This window comes from Glandiceps talaboti, chromosome 4, assembly GCF_964340395.1.
Source record: "Glandiceps talaboti chromosome 4, keGlaTala1.1, whole genome shotgun sequence".
NCBI classification, from domain to species: Eukaryota; Metazoa; Hemichordata; class Enteropneusta; family Spengelidae; genus Glandiceps; species Glandiceps talaboti.
In genome coordinates this window covers 23,587,425-23,607,663 of record NC_135552.1, presented here as the reverse complement: position 1 = coordinate 23,607,663, position 20,239 = coordinate 23,587,425, and the positions used below count along the sequence as shown (strand labels likewise).

At 35.3% G+C, this 20,239-nt stretch overlaps 2 protein-coding genes and 2 long non-coding RNA genes across 4 annotated transcripts; all 4 read left to right on the top strand.

Moving 5' to 3' along the window:
- Positions 1-1,165: 1,165 nt before the first annotated feature.
- On the top strand, positions 1,166-2,822 carry LOC144433659 (uncharacterized). The gene is made up of 3 exons (XR_013480800.1): positions 1,166-1,227; positions 1,886-1,968; positions 2,752-2,822. It is a non-coding gene; the product is annotated as an uncharacterized LOC144433659 (long non-coding RNA).
- Positions 2,823-7,390: 4,568 nt separating this feature from the next.
- Positions 7,391-10,321, top strand: LOC144434355 (disintegrin and metalloproteinase domain-containing protein 11-like). Its single transcript, XM_078122807.1, has 7 exons — positions 7,391-7,426; positions 8,348-8,435; positions 8,729-8,780; positions 9,152-9,251; positions 9,553-9,624; positions 9,997-10,083; positions 10,289-10,321. The coding sequence occupies exons 1-7, from the start codon at positions 7,391-7,393 to the stop codon at positions 10,319-10,321; spliced, it is 468 nt and encodes a 155-aa protein (XP_077978933.1).
- A 106-nt stretch (positions 10,322-10,427) lies between these two features.
- Positions 10,428-11,415, top strand: LOC144433789 (uncharacterized). Its single transcript, XR_013480804.1, has 3 exons — positions 10,428-10,510; positions 10,982-11,032; positions 11,358-11,415. It is a non-coding gene; the product is annotated as an uncharacterized LOC144433789 (long non-coding RNA).
- Positions 11,416-11,970: 555 nt separating this feature from the next.
- Positions 11,971-19,386, top strand: LOC144434354 (uncharacterized). The gene is made up of 9 exons (XM_078122806.1): positions 11,971-12,016; positions 12,203-12,319; positions 13,515-13,680; positions 14,140-14,878; positions 15,548-15,641; positions 16,063-16,156; positions 17,088-17,239; positions 18,378-18,551; positions 19,159-19,386. The coding sequence occupies exons 3-9, from the start codon at positions 13,612-13,614 to the stop codon at positions 19,256-19,258; spliced, it is 1,422 nt and encodes a 473-aa protein (XP_077978932.1). The 5' UTR covers positions 11,971-12,016; positions 12,203-12,319; positions 13,515-13,611; the 3' UTR covers positions 19,259-19,386.
- The last annotated feature ends 853 nt before the right edge of the window (positions 19,387-20,239 follow it).

Below are 20,239 nucleotides of genomic sequence, written 5' to 3'. Positions count from 1 at the left end.
TACACCTCTTTGTCGAGCCTGTCGCAGTGAAAACTCTCAATCCTGTTGACAGTCTCCAATACAATGGTTACAATATTTTCGTTAAAGCAATGTAAACACTGTGTCGACGCGATACATTTTGGAAATTGCTTTCTCACTTTTACAATGATTTAAACATAGTTACATTATTATATTATAGTACAGTGCCACGTTTATGGCCCAGTAAAGACAACCTGTTCTGCAAATTGTTGAATGTTTGGCTGATATGAACAGGTTTTTTTTTAAATATGCCATTTCCTATTGAGACTAATGGTCCATGGATACGGAAGTCACATTGTCTCGAAAGGAAGTGATTCATTTACCTTTCCGTTATTTCAACTCTAGTAACGTCATGAATGTTTTTATCCCTGTGTGGTAATTAAGGGATCTATATAAGTCAAACCGGGTATTTGTCAATTTCCGAATCACATCAATAAAACCAGTAATCTCAATATATTGTACCATTTCCATGGATATCGATTAGTGTCATTAGGTATCATTTCTACACCTGGTCCATCATGTTTTGTCGTGTGATACGCGGTAGATAAGTTTGTTCAGCATATTGTGTGTTTGAAGAAACAGTCATTAGAAATAATTTGGGGTAAACCATTTGATTTCTTGGGGGGGGGGGGTTTGAAGGATTTGAACCTAGCAACACCTTTTTGTTTTCAACCACCATGACAGCTAGTCTTTTTTTCGAAAGTAACTAGACAGCAAATTTTTATCTTTTATCTTTTTTTATCACTGATTACATATTGAGGTTTATCAGTTTATTACCGATTTCATCGTACTGGTAAATAGTGTATGTATCTAAGGAGGAGATGCACAAAGTTTGAGGCCAAGGTCATGTAGTTCAAGGTCAATTTATGTCCATTTGATAATAAAATAAGGAGCAGACTTTTAGGCACCTGTAAAGTCAGTTTTGACAGCGCAATGACAAAGTTATGATCACAGTGATTCATATTCAACAACTGAAATGGTAATAATACAAAAAAATGAAGCGATTCTTTTATACTTTTCCTGACTGTAACTATTGCCGTATATTTATTCATATTACAGCTATTTTCAGTTTTTTACCACCATAACAACCCCTCCACATGATAATGACAGTACTGTAAATATTATTTTCTATTCCCTTATAGTAATCTCATCTCGTCTGATTACAAAGAGAGATACTTTAGTTCTTCGGGGAATCTCACAATAAGAAATGTAAGTATGCCGTGCTGTATGTCCTACCTTAAGATTGAGGGTGTTTTTGTTACTGCGCAACTCCAGTTGCCAGGATAATATAAGCCCCATTCAAATGGCTTTTATTTCATATACAAGCTATTAATAACCTTAATTTCCATTTTATGTCGACAGATATTACCCTTTTCAGCCGCAAATTGTAGTACTTTGCATAATAGGTCCTTAATGAGATTTTAATAGTCCACAGTCAACTTTATTACGGGAATGGCAACAAGTGAAAAGGGACTGGTAAACATCCTATATTAACGAATAATTTGCATAAATTGCGATTTTCTGTATTAGGCAATATCTTATGAACGCAACCATACAAATGATTTGGTACTTAGATTGATGATAACAAACTGCATGTGTCGTATTTCAGACCACCAATCAATTACGTAGCTTTGACTTTAACGATCCATATGCATAATTTAATATGATGAACATGTAGAGGAGAGGAATCAATTGGCACATGGCTGCGGAACGAAACATGAATTTTTCAACTAAAAGTTTTTCTTCAATCTTAGTCTGAAGCTTTGCTTTTCTTATACTCATTACTACTTATATAGAGTAGTGTGCGCATTTAAACAAAGTGATTACAGTCTCATTCACTGACTTTGTATTCGAAATTGTCCAACAGGGAACTGAACATTGTTATTACCATGGATACATACGAGGATACAAAGATTCAGCCGTGGCTATGTCCACCTGCAGTGGCTTGAGGTGAGTTGTCATTTTGATGAAGACATCAAACAGATATTGATCATGAGATAGGTGATATAAAGAAAGCATATAACAAGGTATAAACGTAACTTTTAAACACACTTTCAACTGTGTAATGACGGCCACGTCCACGCTGTTTCTACATGGACAGTGTAATCTATACAATGCGAATAGTCAAGGTAGTAATTGGCTACGTTTGTTGTCGTGGAATTACAATCCTGCTGATGGGTTCTCAAATTGCATATTTGACAGATTTCAGAGAGATTCTGTACACATCAGAGTGATATTTTCTTCTTGAGAAGTATATTAAGAAATTCTCATTTGGTTCAAAGGTTAAACGAAATACGTGGTCACAGTCTTTCTTGGTGACCTTGTATTGTGTTATCACGAATTATTGCCATCTAATCCTTTCACGATGAGCAAATAAAAGTGAAATAGACATCAAATAAATAATTGATTATACTTGGCCTTTCACATTTAAAAGTGTTTCTGAAGATGATCAATTACTCTCCAATGTTCATTTCCCATCAGAAAAAATCATCAATATCTATTAAACATGTATTATGTTGTTCATTTTGTCTTGTTATATTTACTCTTGCAGTAGAATGGTTGTTTTGAGGTTGTAAATTAGAAATTGAGTTGTAAATAATGTTACAAGAAACATTCATAAAACATTAATGATTTATTATAAAATCTCTCTCTCTCTCTCTCTCTCTCTCTCTCTCTCTCTCTCTCTCTCTCTCTCTCTCTCTCTCTCTCTCTCTCTCTCTCTCTCTCTCTCAGAGGGTTGTTTTACGATGATGAACATTTATATGTTACCGAGCCCTTAGGTACAGTTCATGATCTCATTAAGGTAAGATATTGTCTGGCCTGTATAATATGAAGGGATTTGAAACTATCACAAAGTTAATCCATGGGCAATGTAATGTGATTGGTACCAATCAGTCATGTATATTGATATTCTAATATCAAAAATGCTTGGTGGAGATTCGAAATAATTAGCTTTTCATATTATGGATAAATCAAGCACAATTATATTGAACAATTCAATTTTACCTTCTAGGCCCTTTGGCCCGACCTCCAATAACCAGGTACATTTTGTGATTGTGTCCAACACTAATAAGTAACACTTATTGTCTACTACGGAGTTGTACGATATATTAGCAGGAAAGGACTATGGAGTGCTCTCAAGGGCAAAAAGGCGGCCATATTTGACTTACTATTTGAGCAATATCTTGCGCACAATACCACATAGAGACTCAGTTCAAGTGTCTAACGCTATATTATCAGATATGATGTTTCTGTTAGTATCACATGGTTTGACCTTGACCCTGAACTTTGAAATCAAATCTTAAAAAAAAGCATTTTATTGTACATCACATGCAATTTTTGCATCTCATAAAATAGGTGATATTACATGTACATAGTGTGAGACATATACAAATTAATTGTTTTGGTGCTCAGATAATTATTGGACTAAATATCGGCCACATTTATTGTTAAAGTCAACCTTTTGATTTGATTAAGTGTGCAGTTAGTTAAATATATGCTTTGATTATTCACCGAAAAATGTAATTCATAATGAATAAACGGACATAATGGATTTATTATATGAAATTTGTAGATTTGTAACAGTCGAATGAATGACATTCAACATTTATTTAGCAAAGATAATGAAAAATCCTCACAAACTATCTCTAAGGTCTGCGTGTGACATTTTTCGCAACATGTTTCCGGCTTTAAGACAGTTAATACAATTCATGTCAGCATACAACAATAAGGTAGTGTTGAGACAAGTTAATTACTTTCCGAAGTATATATGTAATTTTGGTCTAAACGCTGGCTTGATAGAGTAATATAGAAATATAATATCGCAGTATCTATCAAATGACTGACGCTTTTAGTCTCTTCCGGAATTGTGTAGTGTTAAGTACATATGATAACTAGTCGTCCTTTCGTGACCTCTCTTGCTCGATGAGTCATGTTTTATTAGCAAGTTGGACAACATATATCGGTTTGTAGGATAAAAAATAGTGAATGTTATAGATCGACGATCTTATCAGAGTATAAATTAGTGTCGGAGAGTGACAGAAAATACCTTGCCTTTGTCTCCTAATAATGAATAACAAGGAATACTTGTGGTTGAAATGTGATATTTCGAGGAGATTTAAGACTGAGAAGGATAAAAGATATAGATAGAAGATTAGATAGTGAGGTAGGACTGAATGATGGTGGTTGTAATTTCTTTTGATTTATCTGATCTTTAATAACTTAGACTGATGTTGGCGAATGGGGACTCATTCAAAACGTTAAAATACCAAGAGTCTCTTTAGACTTTATAGTAAGACACACGTAACATGTTATGCATACAAAACCATAGCTTTATTGGATCAGCCCTTGCGTGGCACAGAACAACATACTTGGTATGCGGATGATATATACAAATTGGTGAAAAGGGTGCAACCATAGTTGGCTATATTGATACTCAATTCATATTTTACGAGAATCTGTCACCGAAATATAACAGGATCTGCAGTCCACATTAACAATAATATATGTTACATAATTTAAATTTAAATTATTATTCAAATATTTCGTCAGGTCAATCCCATAACAAGTTACAGCTATGGATTAAAACTGATATCTAATAGTAGAAGGCAGTCTTAACCTTAATGCGCAAATGGAAAGATAACATCGTCAGTTGACATGGCAACGAATTAAACTTACTCAGACTATCTTCATCATTTTTAAAGGGACATAAAGTGTAGCGGGTAATGTTGATTTGTGTTTGTGAAATTCACTCGCGTCGTTTCGAAAAAAATGACATGTGAATTGTGCATTTCTGTCAGCCATTCTTTCCTTCGAAAGTACAATTACTAGCATCTATTATGTACTTATTGAGATACATTTTGCACAGCCACTTAGACATTAAGACTCCAATCTGGATATTGCTATGAAGCCAACATAATTGTACGGTATCGTATGTCATAGTCCTGAATAATATCAATATCTGGTGAAAATTAACTGAACTATAGTTCTAAAAAACGGGAGAAACGTAAGCCGTATTGGCCAACAATACGATCCATTGATTAAATAAATTCAAACCACTGTTTTAAACATTCAAGTTTACTGCAGTAATAATATAATCCTAATATTCTATTCATGCTATCTCACTATTTAAATCTTTTATCTTTTTAGGGAAAGGTCAATCCTCATTTACTTCACAGAAGTTCTCTGCAATTGAATACGTTCAACATTGCATTAGGAGGTAAGTGACTGTAAGAATATGTGCACACTCGTATATAGGCAAACCATATATATGTATCTCTGATAACGAAAAACAAGAATATGCTATTATTAAGGGGGCACAAGTCGAGTTTATACTTTTTGGGGCGTAATTTCTGCTGTATATTTGAACGGTTCCATCATTCTATTCACTTAACCACCACTTGTAATTGACTGAATTCAAACCAGGTATTAAGATATATCATATAAAAGATCCGATGATGTAATTGTTTATACGTATGTCAATGTAATCAACTATTCTAACAATGCCAGAAGACAATTGTAATGTCATTGAAGGCATATTTCTTCACTAATATTACATTAGAATAGTTTAACCAAGGTTTCATGTAAAGTATTTTTACTTGAGTAAAACACTTATAAACTCAGCTTGTGCCACTTTCAATCCTTCTGTGATATTTTTTCAGAACAAAACGATGGAAAGGAGAATGATGGCAAACTGTATTTTACAAGTGGGGTACGTATAATGTTTCTAACTTTCAAGTAAAAACTGTCAGACTGATTTGAATATTGACAATATGTTACTAAATAACAGGTGTCTCAATAAAGACGTAGGGATATATTAGAATTACTTTAATATTTGAAGTCTTGGGTATGCAAGCCACCCGATTCAAAGTGCCATGCACAAATGAACCTTCTAAAGAAAAACTAGCATATTTCCCTTGGTGTTAATAGAAAGGTGTCATATGACAAATGATGCAATTCAGTGCTTTTGATTTGGACATTCGTAGAGGAAAAGGAAAAGGAGGACAGTTGACAGTGAAAGAAGGTTTATTGAGCTGATGTTGGTAAATGACAATATGATGGTAAGTGAGGTTATGTATTACATAGTATCATGATTCATGATTGTCAATAGTTTGAGTGTCAGCTATGGAATATTCAAGTTACTTGTTCGAATCTCGCTGCTGCTATTCGTTTCTGTATGGCTGAAGTCTTTAGGTAAGATTTGATTAACAATTTTGTCCCGGTCAATCTATCAAGCGATAGCGGCAACATATCTACACTTCTGTACAAGAGATGGCACAAAATCCAGACTGTCTACAAGATAGGCACATTTCTAATATAACACAACCACCCCTGTTCCACAAAATCCGGAGGTATAAATGTCATTTTTATTTGGGGGCAACTAGACATTTCCCGAGGTAATTTACTTATACCCCATCTTAACCATTGTGTGCTTGTATCTTTGTATTTACAGTACCGGCTATATGGAAGTGATCTGAACAGAGTGAACGAATTTGTGAAATCGGCGGCAAACATTGTAGATATGGTAGGTAAATTGAACTACTGCACCCAGTTTAACTTTGTGCTTGTTAACAACAGTATCCGAAGACAGTCTCAAACTATCAAGAAAGTACATTACAATGACCCAAAAGTAGCTCAATTATACGATAATCTATAGACCTTATTAGGTATCGAGTGTTTTGATAACAGGATGAATTCTTAAGCAGTAGTTCACACCCTATGCCCATGACGTCATACTGTGTTCATACAAAACACTTAGCATACAATGCTCTTAGTTACCATTAAAATAAATCTTGTTGAAGACCCCTTTGACCATCTTCATTATCTTAAAAGGTGTACAGAGCTCAGCTCAATATACGCGTAGCTCTAGTTGCTATGGAAACCTGGACGTCAGAAAATAGAATAACAGTAACAAGTGATATAGAAGAAAGCCTTGACCATTTCCTGAGTTATCGCTACAACGACCTCGTTGGCAATATACCTCATGATTCTGCCCACCTTATAACGTAAGTGGAAGAACCCCTAATCTAGCACTTTACTAGACCAAATCACAATAAAGCTGTCGTTGCAATTACACATCTTTTAACAATAGACAGGATGTTTAGTTTTCAGAGCCTGTATCTTCGTTTTCGTATTATTTTCCAACCTTTCAAATTTTCAAACCTTTTGCATGATACTTATCTCAAAGCATAAAAGCATGGGAAAAGTAGACAGGGGTTTATTGAAACATCCAACAGCCATTTTCAGAGGTTTGCAATCTATAAATGTAAAGATATCAAGTTATATGAAAGCTTTTACAACAAATGTTTAACTTTTTCCAACCAGGGGAACCTTTTTTGGTAGCGGTACTAGTGGCAAATCGAGACAAAATGGAATGTGTTCAGATAGAAATTCAGGAGGTGTTAATGAGGTAAAGAAATACTAAGTTTTCTTTAAATGTAAAAACTCTTCATGATATTCAATGGTTCTGATGCTGTGTAATTATACACTATATAATGGTTTTATATTTTCAATGTGTTTTGTGCAGTTAACAAATGCATGCAGTTCCTTGGTTAAAACAGAGATTTACACAATTTGCTGAATTTCCTTTGCCGAATTTTACAATAATTTCTACCAAATATTTAGAGTTGTGGTTTCAGATAATGTTCCAGTATTGCCCAATTATGATGTATCCATATTAGTTATACTGTAAACCTCGCAAAAGACTTATTTTCGTTTATTTCGCTGTACAACAAACAAAAATAAGTAGTGACTAAAATGTCTTCTTGTATATGAACACAAAGTACAGGTCTGGTAATTAATAAAAATAGTCTTTGAGAATAGCTAAAACAAAAAAGCAAAATTTTCAGATGGTGAAAATATCTAGGTTTATAGTATGACACTTGACACGGCTTGTTTTGTCAGTTGAGTTAAGGCAACAAGCTGTGAGAGAGTCTAGTAAACTTATCGAGGCTACCATCATGTGGTGTCATCTGTTATATGCTCCAAAGTCCCAGCTGCACAATTACGACTGTTCTATTACGAAATCCGTAATTTGAAAATAACATTGTGCTGAAATATCCGAACCTACCTGACTGAACAAGGATATCGTTGCTAAGTCATTGTATAAGATATAAACGAACGTATCTAAACCCTGAAGGTTATCAAGTGTCGTTTTCATATCAGGAAATTACAACCACTGTTTTCTGTTTAATTATTTATAGCCTCCTGACAAATTCCATCTCCTGTGTTCCAAGGAAACATTTCAGTCCGTATCGTAGGGATATATTCTATTATGATGGCTATGATGAAATTACCATTGTTTGTAACATTTTCCTTGTTTTTATTTCAGAATGTTGATAGTAATAATGTAGCTGTATTAGGTACATTATTAGCACATGAATTAGGCCACAACATTGGGCTGATGCACGATGACGGACGTAAGTTTATTGAAATGTTTTTGTTTTTATTTCATTGTATCCAAGCATGTACAAATTTACGTAATTGTACAATGAAAAAATGTATTCATTACGTATTGTATGTTATTATTTCTGTTATTCTTTGCCAGTAATTCATCTCGTAAGGAAGGCACGGTTTGTAATATTATAGCCATACAAAGTATGTATTTTTTTGTTTGAAATGACGTTTTGTTTTAGTTTATACAGGTTATTCACATGTTCACTTTACAATACATATATTATAATTTATCTCAATTCCCTCTTCGACATTTTAGGTAGCTGTGACTGTCCAGATAGCTTTGGTTGTATCATGGCTTCTCACAGTGGGTAGGTGGATTAGCAATGTGTTGTAGTAATTTAAGATTAAATAAGAATTTGTATACATACTAAGTGCATGGATGGATGGATGGTGAATGAATGAATGAATGAATGAATGAATGGATGAATGAATGAATGAATGAATGAATGAATGAATGAATGAATGAATGAATGAATGAATGAGCGAGTGGATGGATGGATGGATGGATGGATGGATGGATAGTGTGTTGCTTTGTGCTTCATTTGGTTGGTTGGTTGGTTGGTTGGTTGGTTGGTTGGTTGGTTGGTTGTTTGTTTGTTCGATAGTTAGTTGGTTGGCTAGCTGGCTGGTTGGTTGGTTCGTTAGTCTTGTTTATTTTTTATGTTTGATTCACCTACAGCGTTCAACCTGCCCGTCAATTCTCGCCATGCTGTTTTGACGATTATGGAAACTTCTTGGATAGTGGGCTTGGTGGTTGCATGTTGAATGAACCCACACAGGTAAGTAAAGAAGACGTTATCAACTTCATATATATATATATAGACATGCAATATATACAATATTGTTGTTTTCGAATTCCTCCTGCAATAACATTCCAGAATAACTAATTAGTATATATGTGTCATCGTGTTATTTTTTGTGTAGGGAAATGTAACCTTTTCTGTTGCATTGATAATGATCTATGCTTTTAGGATATTCAAACGTATAATTATATGTAAGTGATGTTTAATAGTATGCAGTTTGTGACCCACATATACTAATGTACAACGAGAATGCAAACATGTACACTTACTTTTTCAGCTCTTTGAGCCACCTTCCTGCGGAAATGGTTTCGTTGAAGATGGAGAAGAGTGTGACTGTGGAACGACAGATGTACGTACACAGCCATGACAGTTAGGGTCGCTTTCTTTCAAACATTTAGCAGACTGTTTGTGCCATATTTGTTAAAACTCTGTATACATTGTATATATTTGAAGATGTCCATCGCTAATGAAATATTGCTTTGCCAACGGATGCACAATTTTGCAATCACGTTGTCATGACAACAGAATACTTAGCTATTGTTATTATCAACAAATTTGGAGAATTGCTGTAACGGCTTTACTATAAGTGATATCAATGCTGTGATGATATCAAGAAAAAAATGAGATTATTGAAAAAAATAGGCAGGTGTGTTGAGAAGGAATGTTTGGTTTCATACCAGAATGTTGATAAATCATGATGATATACTGACTTATGTTACAGGAATGTGCCGATAATCGGTGTTGCATTGATTGTATACTGGCCCCTGGTGCAGTATGTGTTGACGGGGTTTGCTGTGAGGATTGCCAGGTAAGGGTTCACAACTTCACTTACACCTACTATATCAATGTACGAGTTTACTCAAAAAAGCAGTTGAACAAGTACATCTTTAAAAATTGAATTCTATTGCTTTACTAATATCAAGCACATTAACTGTAAGACAGTGTATAAACAATATAGTACTCTATACCTACTAGTTACATCTGCCTACTATACACTTCTATTTATTTCCCAGGAACAGCTTGTCACAGTGAATAACATTTTCTAAAGATAGATAGATAGTAAATAAACAAATAACGGATGTGACAAATGTGTGTACATATCCACTGTTTGTCGTATCTTTATTCTACAAATATATGCTAAATTTATCCCCCAGTTCAAGACACGTGGCGTTATTTGCAGACAGCCAGTCGATGATTGTGATATTGCAGAAGTTTGTTCTGGTACAAATAGTCAGGTATGTGTATCATGAAGCCGATTTTATTCAAGAATAGCGATATTTTAAACCGATTAAATACATACAACATATGTGTATGTAGTAGGTACCTACCTACCTACCTACCTACATACCCATCCACCCACCCTCCCACCGTCTGTCCCACCCTCCCACCTACCTTCCTAACTGCGTTGGCAGACAGGGCGGGGCAGGCACATTATCAAAGAATCAAGAGAATAACTTATCATATTGCAAGCTGAGTCTCCTGAATACTTTTAGAAAAAGTAATTCAACAGTGAATGAAAAGTAAAATACATATATGCATTACTTGATAATGAACGGTGTAAGTTGATTGTGTAGAGTGAGTATTGTACAAACATTGAATGGTTACCCTAGACAACAAGGAATTTCCGTATTGTCCATGGTTACCATTAAATGTAGCAAATTGAGACAAAGAAAATACATGGTATGTTCTTACGATTTCTTCAACAGTGTCCTCACAACTTCTACAAGCAAGATGGTATAAGTTGTTCCGACGACCAGGTAAACAAGCTATTTTCCAATTCTTCAATAATGTTATGTGTTTTAGAAGGTACTTGCTCATTCAAAGGCCTCCCATGAAAGAGGAACAAGTTTCAACTCGACGTTTCTCTTCAATCGCGCGTAATGTAAGGTTTCAAATGATCAAATTTTACGAAAGTGCCTTTCTTTCATTAAGTGATGGTCCCTCTTTCAAACTCTGTGTATTTTACTTTACTTAAAGAATACCTGTCTTAAAAATTGCCTAAGGAGATAATCATAAGTAATCATTACCTTTCATACAAACCAAGTATTTTTTGTATACAAATATCCATTTTCTCATTTTCAGGCGTATTGTTTCAACGGACAATGCCAAACACGTGACTCGCAATGCAAGTTTGTTTGGGGTGAAGGTAATGTTGAATTTATATATTTGACCATAAGTCATGATGAAGTGTTTGTCAAAATACAAACGGTTTGACATTTCTCTGCTCTACTTTGGTCGCAAAGTATAGTATCACGTGTCGTGGAAATGATATTTTGCGAAAGATTTTTCTACACTCAGCTAAGGCTGGGTTAAACGTTCTCTGTTTACTTCACGAGGGATTTGCACCCATGTCTATAAATATTTGTAAAGTTTTATTCAACGTCTTATTGGCTAACTCCAGTAGAACTTGGAGTTTGATATTACTAGCGAACCCTAATAACGAATTGGCCGTAAACTTCTGTTAAAAATTGATAATTTGATTTTTGAAATAAAATGATTGGAAATGAAAATATATTCAGGAATGAAAACACTTGAAAATTAAAAGTTAGTCAGACAGTCAACTTGAAATTATTGTGACAGCTTTTGACCACTACACTATGAACATTGTTTTGTTTCATTGTTGATCCTTTGACAGAGTCAGTGACGTCAGACGACTATTGTTACACACAACTAAATGTTCTTGGTGAAAGCAAAGGTAACTGTGGACAAGTTGATGACCAATGGATAGCCTGTGAAGAACAGTATGTATATTTCAAGAAAAATACTGTTCCTTGTTTTTTGGTATATTCTTGTAATCTATAATTTTGTATATTAATATATTATCAGGGGTAATATTTTGTCTTGCAAAGATATTAAATTACTCAATTTCTCATTGTGTGTATACATTCTAATAAACTATTTCAAACCATCGGGTTTTTTTGTTTCAGGGACGTCTTTTGTGGATACTTGCTATGTGATGTTGTATCACCCTTACCAAGAGTTGGAACCGTAACTTCAGTAACAAGGAAAGCATACTTTCTCAACGGCAAGATAATTGATTGCACGTCAGTATGTCTTTATTAATACAAAAAGAATTTATGTCTGCTCATAATTTTACAATAAGTAAGGATGTTAGGCGACCTTTAAAAACATATTTAGTTATTAGAATTCCATACTGTATCAATAACAGCAATAAGAGATCTTTGTGAAGGACGTAATTTTCGAGAAGGAAATACTCACTAGATAAACAAAAAGATAAACTTACAGTCATATAGGAAAAGTCGCATACTGACTTTGAAGGCAAACATCTACAAGAGGTTTAGCAATAAAATGTATGTATGCTCAGTTGACAGCATCGATCATTACTTTCCGTTTTAATTCTTGTACCCAATTACGAAAAACGTTTGACCAGTGACGTCATTTTGTTGAACAGAGTAAAATTTGCCAATACCACGTGACCACATATTGACAAACCCAATCTGATTAAAATCCGATGTAGATGTCGGCTAATTGTTCACTATTATTTTACCTCGGTATTTTTGTTTCAATTGACCTTCGGGATACATGTTTACGTTTTCATCTTCAGTGATGGCGAGGACGCGGCCATCAAGACCAAAACGTAAACATGTATCCCGAAGGTCAACTGAAGCAAAATGACCGAGGTAAAATAATAATGAACAATTAGCCGACATCTACATCGGATTTTAATCAGATTATGACAAATCATGACATTGGAAAATGAACGAGGTGTGTTACAAAAAAACCCTCCAATATTAAACGTGACTAGGTTAGTCAAGAAAAGACGACAAAATAAGACTCCTACGAAGCCTCAGATAGAGAACAACTATCACTGAAACCATGACTACCACGTCTAGATCTGGCGATACGTTTGGTGCTAGCAACAGTTGCTCGGTGCAGGTAGTTAATGATAGATAGATGATATGATATGATATGTGTTTTATTGTCATATATATACTGATACATATATAATGAAATGTGCATTGATTTTGCGTGTAATGAAAAATTTACAAAAACAATATTTTGTAGAGGACTCCTAACACGAAATTGATGCGTCAATAGAGAACTTAAGTTGATTCATTAAGAGTGCGGACTGCAGTTGGGTAAAAGCTAAACAATGTGCGATTAGAACCTGATTTGATCGAACGGTACCGCTCGCCTGAGATGATAGATGATAGGATCCGAACTAAGTCAGGCAATCGGTGTATGTATATTATGCCAGGAACTTTTTTCTTCTTCTAGAGGTGGGCAAATCACTTTGGCAGACGGGTCAAACGTGGGGTATGTATTAAATGGAACTAAATGTAGAGATGATAAAATTTGTCTTGGAAACAGATGTATGGATGTCAATCAGGTGAATATTCCACCGTGTCCTACCGCTTCCAGCATCGTCTGTTCTGGTCATGGGGTAGGTTACCAGTTTAATTCTATGACCATGATTCTAAGCACGACAACAACGGAACCGACTTTTTTTATATACCACTTGTCTACACTGTACTGTGCTCAACGCAGCTATCTAGGCCTCTGTAAATTGACTGGGGCACGATCGTCGTTCACATTTAGCGACTAAGTAACCGTCACACCTTCGACTTCGTTTACACCTCCAAACAGAGGAACTTTTAACCATAAGGCATCTTTACTACCCATTTTATTGCCTTTCATCATATTGTGTACACCTATTCATAATGATATTTATATCAAGTTGATAAATTAAAATTGCTGCACTCCGAACACTTTGTGTGTTGACACTGTTTTAGGCTGCCATCTCAGCTGAGATGAAGCACGTACAGATTAATTGCTGGTAACGGTTCAGTGCATTTCTTTGATTGCGATAAAACGATTCTTTTCTAATTTTATTGTTTTATAGCAATGTAACCATAACAACAGATGTTATTGCAGCCCGGGATGGTTTGGCGAAGATTGTAGTTTATCAGAAGCAAGAAGCACAACTTTGTCCGGAATGACAGATGAAGGTAGTCAGTCTACTGTCCCCACGGTAGATTTTACGACGTCTTTGAATACAGCCGACAACGATACACCTGAAAATGTGATAACCACTGAATTTACTACAAAGGGATCGTCTGAGTCTCATACAGAGTACGTGCCACCGAATACCCCCATTGTCACTTCTCGGGAATTATTGACTGGATATAATACTTCGCTCACAAGGAACACTGAATTATCTAGATCTACGGAAGAACGCACAACAACTGCGACACAGAGTGAAAACAGGAATGATAGAAGTATAACAAGGCTGCTCACAGATGTCGATGGCAACGAACGTCAAGCCACGACCCTTACACGGACTACTGAACAGCGCAGAACTTACATCGGTACACAGACGAATACAACACAATTACGTAATGATGACGTCACTAGTGACGTAACTAATCACGTTATGTCAAGTAAACTGTATGAATCAACAATCAATAGAAAACTATTAGGTACAGAAACAGATCCGGAACAAAGAAATGTTACACAAAATAACACCATGTTTGTGAACACCGATAATATTACAACAGCTACGTATACAACGATAGCTGGCCAACCAAACCAGCCTTCCAATGAACATGGATCAACTACAGAGTATCCCTACCACAGAACAGGTAATTTAGAATGCGAGGGACTAGTATTAGATGGTACTATAAAAAATTGATTAAGTCAAAATATAGCAAAGATATAATTTCAAATTGTTCACTGTGTATGATCTGCAAAGAAGTAAAGTATACTAGTAGTACGCTTCGTTTGATGTACGGATACGAATGTAATTCAGTTTGCAGTAGATGAATTACGATCCTTTATATCGCCGCCACTTGAAGCGATTCAGCTGCATCTGTACACAGACAGCACAGAATAATCCCCCAGTGACGTCCCTCGAGTTGTGAACACATGTGCTTTGGCATAAAGAGCAGAAAGACGCCCGGGGCAAAAACTAGTATTAAGCGTGCGGCAGATGGGAAAAGCTGGCAGGGCTTTTATGTATGTTTGGATTGAGATATGGCAATGTTCGTAGCGATACAAGTTTTCTGCTGAACCTAGATATGGTGAAAAAGAATACCATATATCACGTGGGTAATCCGGCCGCTATGCGTGTCTGATCTCGTACATGTTGCTTACCCACCAATATATTATAGTATGCTTGGTTATTGAAGAGCAACAGATAAAAATAACGTACCATTTGTTAACTACCAGCATGAGTGAAAAGTGTATGAGATATTCAGATAGATGTTCAGTAACTGTATTGATTAAATAAATTAGATATCTATCTTTTACAGAGACAAAACTTGGCAGTAATACAATAATTGGTGCTATTATTGGTAGTGTTTTTGTTGTTGCTATTTTATTTGGTGCAACCAGCATTGGCTTTAAGTAAGTAACATCATCATTTATTGTTTTAACTTGCTCCAGACTTGCGTTAGACTGACTTGAGACATTTATTCGGGACTGTTTTTCCACGTTCAGTCAAGGAAATTAAGATAGGTTTAAGGGGCCTTGTCACTACGAGTCGAAGACGAGTAACAATCCCTTATACCATGTGTATTTTCCGGTATAATGAAGGAAAACATTGTGGAATATTATGAATATACATGCATATAAACTTACGAAGCATGACAATTTACGTAGATGCGCGTTATTATAATGTCGCAATAGCACGACCAGGGTGTAAATGCAATATTTTGTGTTCGAACGCGTTCTACTTGGCTTACTTGTGGGGCAAATTGCCTAATACGACGTCAGACTACGTCATGTGTTCATGTTTTCTTTGCAGTGTATCTTCTGTTTATTGTAGTATGCACCTTAGAATTAAAAATGGTCATTCAAAAAAAGAAATAAAAAAAACAAGAAAGAAAGAAATCAAAGGGTCACGATGCAATTTGACAAAGGTATTGAAACATAGGTTTACGTTATGTTAAAAGCTAAGCCATTGAAAAAATCCAAATGGCCTGCAAATATGCCTTTGAGAACAAAATGGTTAACCCTCTAATTCTGTTTGTTATTTTAAACTAAAACCACCAGAAATAAGCTAAAATTTCATAATGCAGTGTTTTGAGAATTTTTCAAAAACTTAGAATTGCCTGTAAACTGACTACCGGGCCCGGGCAAGGTTAGGTCGCCCCAAAATGGCAGATCCATGTACCCGATGGCGCTGATCATTGACTCCGATATCTTTCATAACAGTTACACCGTACGCGTGTCATTTACATAATGATTTCATTTGAATAATCGAGCAGTGGAATATATTTAATCATTCCTCACTGCGACAAATCGATCACCTTATGGGCATATTTTTTCATATGTGATCGCAATATCCAATTTATAACATTCTACAACAAGCTGTGAGTTACCGTCTGAGAGCTAACGGGGTCAGATCAGTGCCAAATAGACAGATTAATGAACAACGCAAAATAGTTACAATTATTTATTATTTATTATATTGGCGACAGTGATCTGATGATAATATGATCATTACCTTTATGTTGGAGATATAATAATTATGACAGAATAACGAGGTAATAATCATATTCCGTGCAATGTATAATAATAACTAAAATAATTGCATCGCAGCAAGGTCAGTGGACTGAGAGTTGCTCTAATGTTTGTAGGATTAGAACCAAAGTATTTAATCTAGAATAATATGTAATGTGAAGGCTTCAACTGACATTTTTTTTAAAATTCTAGTCGGCACAGCTTTGATTACAATGTAACCATTAGGGCTCGGCTGGGTGCCGACTGAACCGGCGGCCTTACTATGATAAGGATGTCACTATCGTTAGTCATATGTACCTATAACTTAGCATCATGTGTACCACACAGTTCAAAGATCTGAGCTGTATATTCACAGCGTCATCAAACATCCACTATGAATTAATCTGTAACAAGAACGTTGTTTCTTTACCACGTACAATAACTCTTCTACTAATTCTGTTCTTCTCTATCCCTTACCGAAGGAGAGCAAAACGTAGAAGGTAAATTATGTGTTTGAACCAGATACTTTTGCAATTTTAAATGTATTTACTCATTTTACTTCTGAGTTATTTTGGACATGATTTCCTGTAAGATTGAGTTCAATGTCTTGTTATTCAGTCCCAATCATCCCTCCCTTCCCTCTACGCTGATAGGATCGATGGCACGACACGTCGTATCTTACAATCTGATATAGTAAGTGCTGTCGAAATCAATACATGCATATCCTGGATACCGTGCTAGGATAAAATGTCTATGAACATACAACATCAAATAATAGTTTTACATTAATTTTGACTCTGGACATTCTCTCGTAATGGCATTTTACAATTTACATTTTACAATGGAAGACAGCTTGCTTGAAACAAAGCGTCTGGCTCTACAAATTTCTCACTAAAACACTGGGGTTTTTTTCCACGATGCTAGAGCGTAACAAACATATCATTAGCATTTATTGCTACATTTTCTATGAGTGAGCTACTATTATTGTAGCAAATCAGCACCGACTCATGTACGTTTTAACAACGTATAATTTCATCAGGGGCATCTCAGTGGATTAAAACGTAATAACAATTGCACTTCAAGTTTCGATTTTGTTGTGCCCGACGATATTATTTATATAACCAATGTTAGTATGTGTATTGTCTAGCCAGATGGCGATTTCAACTGAACTGACGTCCACTTTAAAAGATAGTCATGGTGTTGGCTCTGTTGTTGTTGTTGTTGTTGTTGTTGTTGTTGTTGTTGCTGTTGTTGTTGTTGTTGTTGGTGGTGGTGGTGACGATGGTTCACTAGTTTCAAACGCTTTCTTCACGTCCCTCATTACTTCAAATTTTAGTCAGCAGTGATAGCTTAAAACACAACTTACAAACCATTGGTGTCAAAATCTGTTGAAATAAAAAAAAGTGATATTGTAGTTTAAACTTGTATGGTTTCAACTGTTTTTCTTGTTGTTGTAACTGTTGTTGTTGTTGTTGTTGTTGTTGTTGTTGTAATTGTTATTGTAACTGCTGTTGTTGTCGCCGCCGTGGTCGTCATAGCAAATGGATAATTGTAGACTACGATTTTTTTTATCGTTATGTTATTTTCGTTCGTGTTATATTTATCTAAAACATATCATCTCTTTGTTCCGTGTGTTAGACTATGGATGCGAGCAAGTCGGCGGAAAAGATACCTTGTAGGTTTTGGAAGTGGACCGATGTATCTACCACGACATCCACCAAACCATAGACACAAACAAGAAAGAAAGACTAAAGCGATATCAGGATCCGAAATAGATGTCAGCGTACACTTGACAGCAGATTCACGTACAAAGTATGTAGAATTTACTAACTTGAAGTGAAATAAACTTGATGTAACCACCAAATTCCAATCCCGTAAAATAACAGAAACGGTGGTGTTAAATTTTAGTTTAGTATCATCTTTGATTGAATATAAGTTAAGTGAGATTCTTGTTCTGTTTTCATTGTTAGTTTTTGTTTTTTGGTTGTTTTATTTTTGAGGAAGTCAATAACAGAGTTAAATACGTATCCTTTCACGTACACCCATTTTAAACATTCTTGACTGAAACTGAGATTGGTCATTGAGGGCGTCACACGTTGCCGTCGCTTGGAGCGCCCGCAACGACGAGTCAAACCTTTTCTGTCTGTACATATCCAACGGTCACTTATCACTCCCTCTTATATATTATGAATTCGATTGCTGGATCAGACAATGTGTGTAGAAACAGTTGATGCCATCAAATTTAAATGCATGTGTCGACATTAACATCATGATACCAGATCAGTATGCAATCATTTTTTTTTAATTTTTGTGAGTTACATGTATTTTGTAAATCATCTGAAGTCTCTCAGCTTCTTGAGCCACTACAACTTCGTGAAAAACTTTATGCTGATGTGTTACATATAACTTTTTCTTACAGTGGTCATTCACCGAGATGTGCTAGGGCTCACGCTGGTTTGGAACAACAACATGTGACATCAAAGGTGACCCAAAGTACCGATGCCATTACTACTCTTTAAGTCACTCTCATCCGGGATACTCTGGTGATCATGGTACATCCGGGTTGTTTGTAATTGTTGGTCGAGAGGGAAATAAGCTAAAATATATTTACCGGCATTGGGTGTATTATCCTCCGGTATTATCCATGGTTCATTGAACTATCAGCACATTTTTGCATGCTCATCTGTCTTGTTCGTGCATATTCACATATCAACATTTCCGTGTTAGTTCTGATCGAGATTAACATTAAGGTGTAACAACAGTTGATCTGGCAGAGATTATTAGAAAAAGTTGATCCAAAACAATAGAATGATCTATGTAATATATATATATATATATATATATATATATATATATATATATATATATATATATATATATATATATATATATATATATATATATATATATATATATATATATATCCACTGATAACGTACAAGTGATAGAGCCAGGTCTTATATTTCCATACAGTTGTGTACACACAGTGTAGATGGTATTTCATACAAGCTTATGTTATCAAAATTACATCCGAATTACTAGTATTATTAATAATAATATATAGTCTTGACCCCCACTCCCGGGTCCGCCTTTCTGGCTGTAATGAGTTCAATTCAAATCCACATTCTGCGTAGCACTTTGAAACAGCGCATGCGTGCATGTGTAAATGTACGTCTCTCAAATCACAAAGACCTAGTATTCTTATACACATATCAATAAAATGGCTTTGACATTCATTCTCTAAGCTGGCATGATGGGGAAGCAGGCATACTCTGGTACTAACTTTCATGATTTCAGTTTGTTGCATGTTTACCTTTAAAACTTTTTTTTGTGGTTACGAATGATAAATTTTAAATTTACAATGTCACCAATCATGTAATAATCAGTCATATTCCTCTCTTCGTTTCCCTCTTACGTGATGTGTCAACCTCCTCAGGAAACCAGTGTATAGGTCAAGAAAAACGACGTAAATTTCAAATGTACCGGTATGAGGTGAATAT

What these genes read in the sequence shown, in the direction of transcription:
- LOC144434355 (XM_078122807.1), top strand. Translation starts at nt 7,391, where the DNA reads ATGTGTTCAGATAGAAATTCAGGAGGTGTTAATGAG. An exon ending in ATTCAGGAGGTGTTAATGAG is followed by an intron (nt 7,427 to 8,347) that starts GTAAAGAAATAC and finishes TTTTTATTTCAG; the next exon opens with AATGTTGATAGTAATAATGT. An exon ending in GTGACTGTGGAACGACAGAT is followed by an intron (nt 9,625 to 9,996) that starts GTACGTACACAG and finishes CTTATGTTACAG; the next exon opens with GAATGTGCCGATAATCGGTG.
- LOC144434354 (XM_078122806.1), top strand. Translation starts at nt 13,612, where the DNA reads ATGGATGTCAATCAGGTGAATATTCCACCGTGTCCTACCGCTTCCAGC. An exon ending in CACGATGCAATTTGACAAAG is followed by an intron (nt 16,157 to 17,087) that starts GTATTGAAACAT and finishes TGTACCACACAG; the next exon opens with TTCAAAGATCTGAGCTGTAT. An exon ending in AGGAGAGCAAAACGTAGAAG is followed by an intron (nt 17,240 to 18,377) that starts GTAAATTATGTG and finishes TCCGTGTGTTAG; the next exon opens with ACTATGGATGCGAGCAAGTC.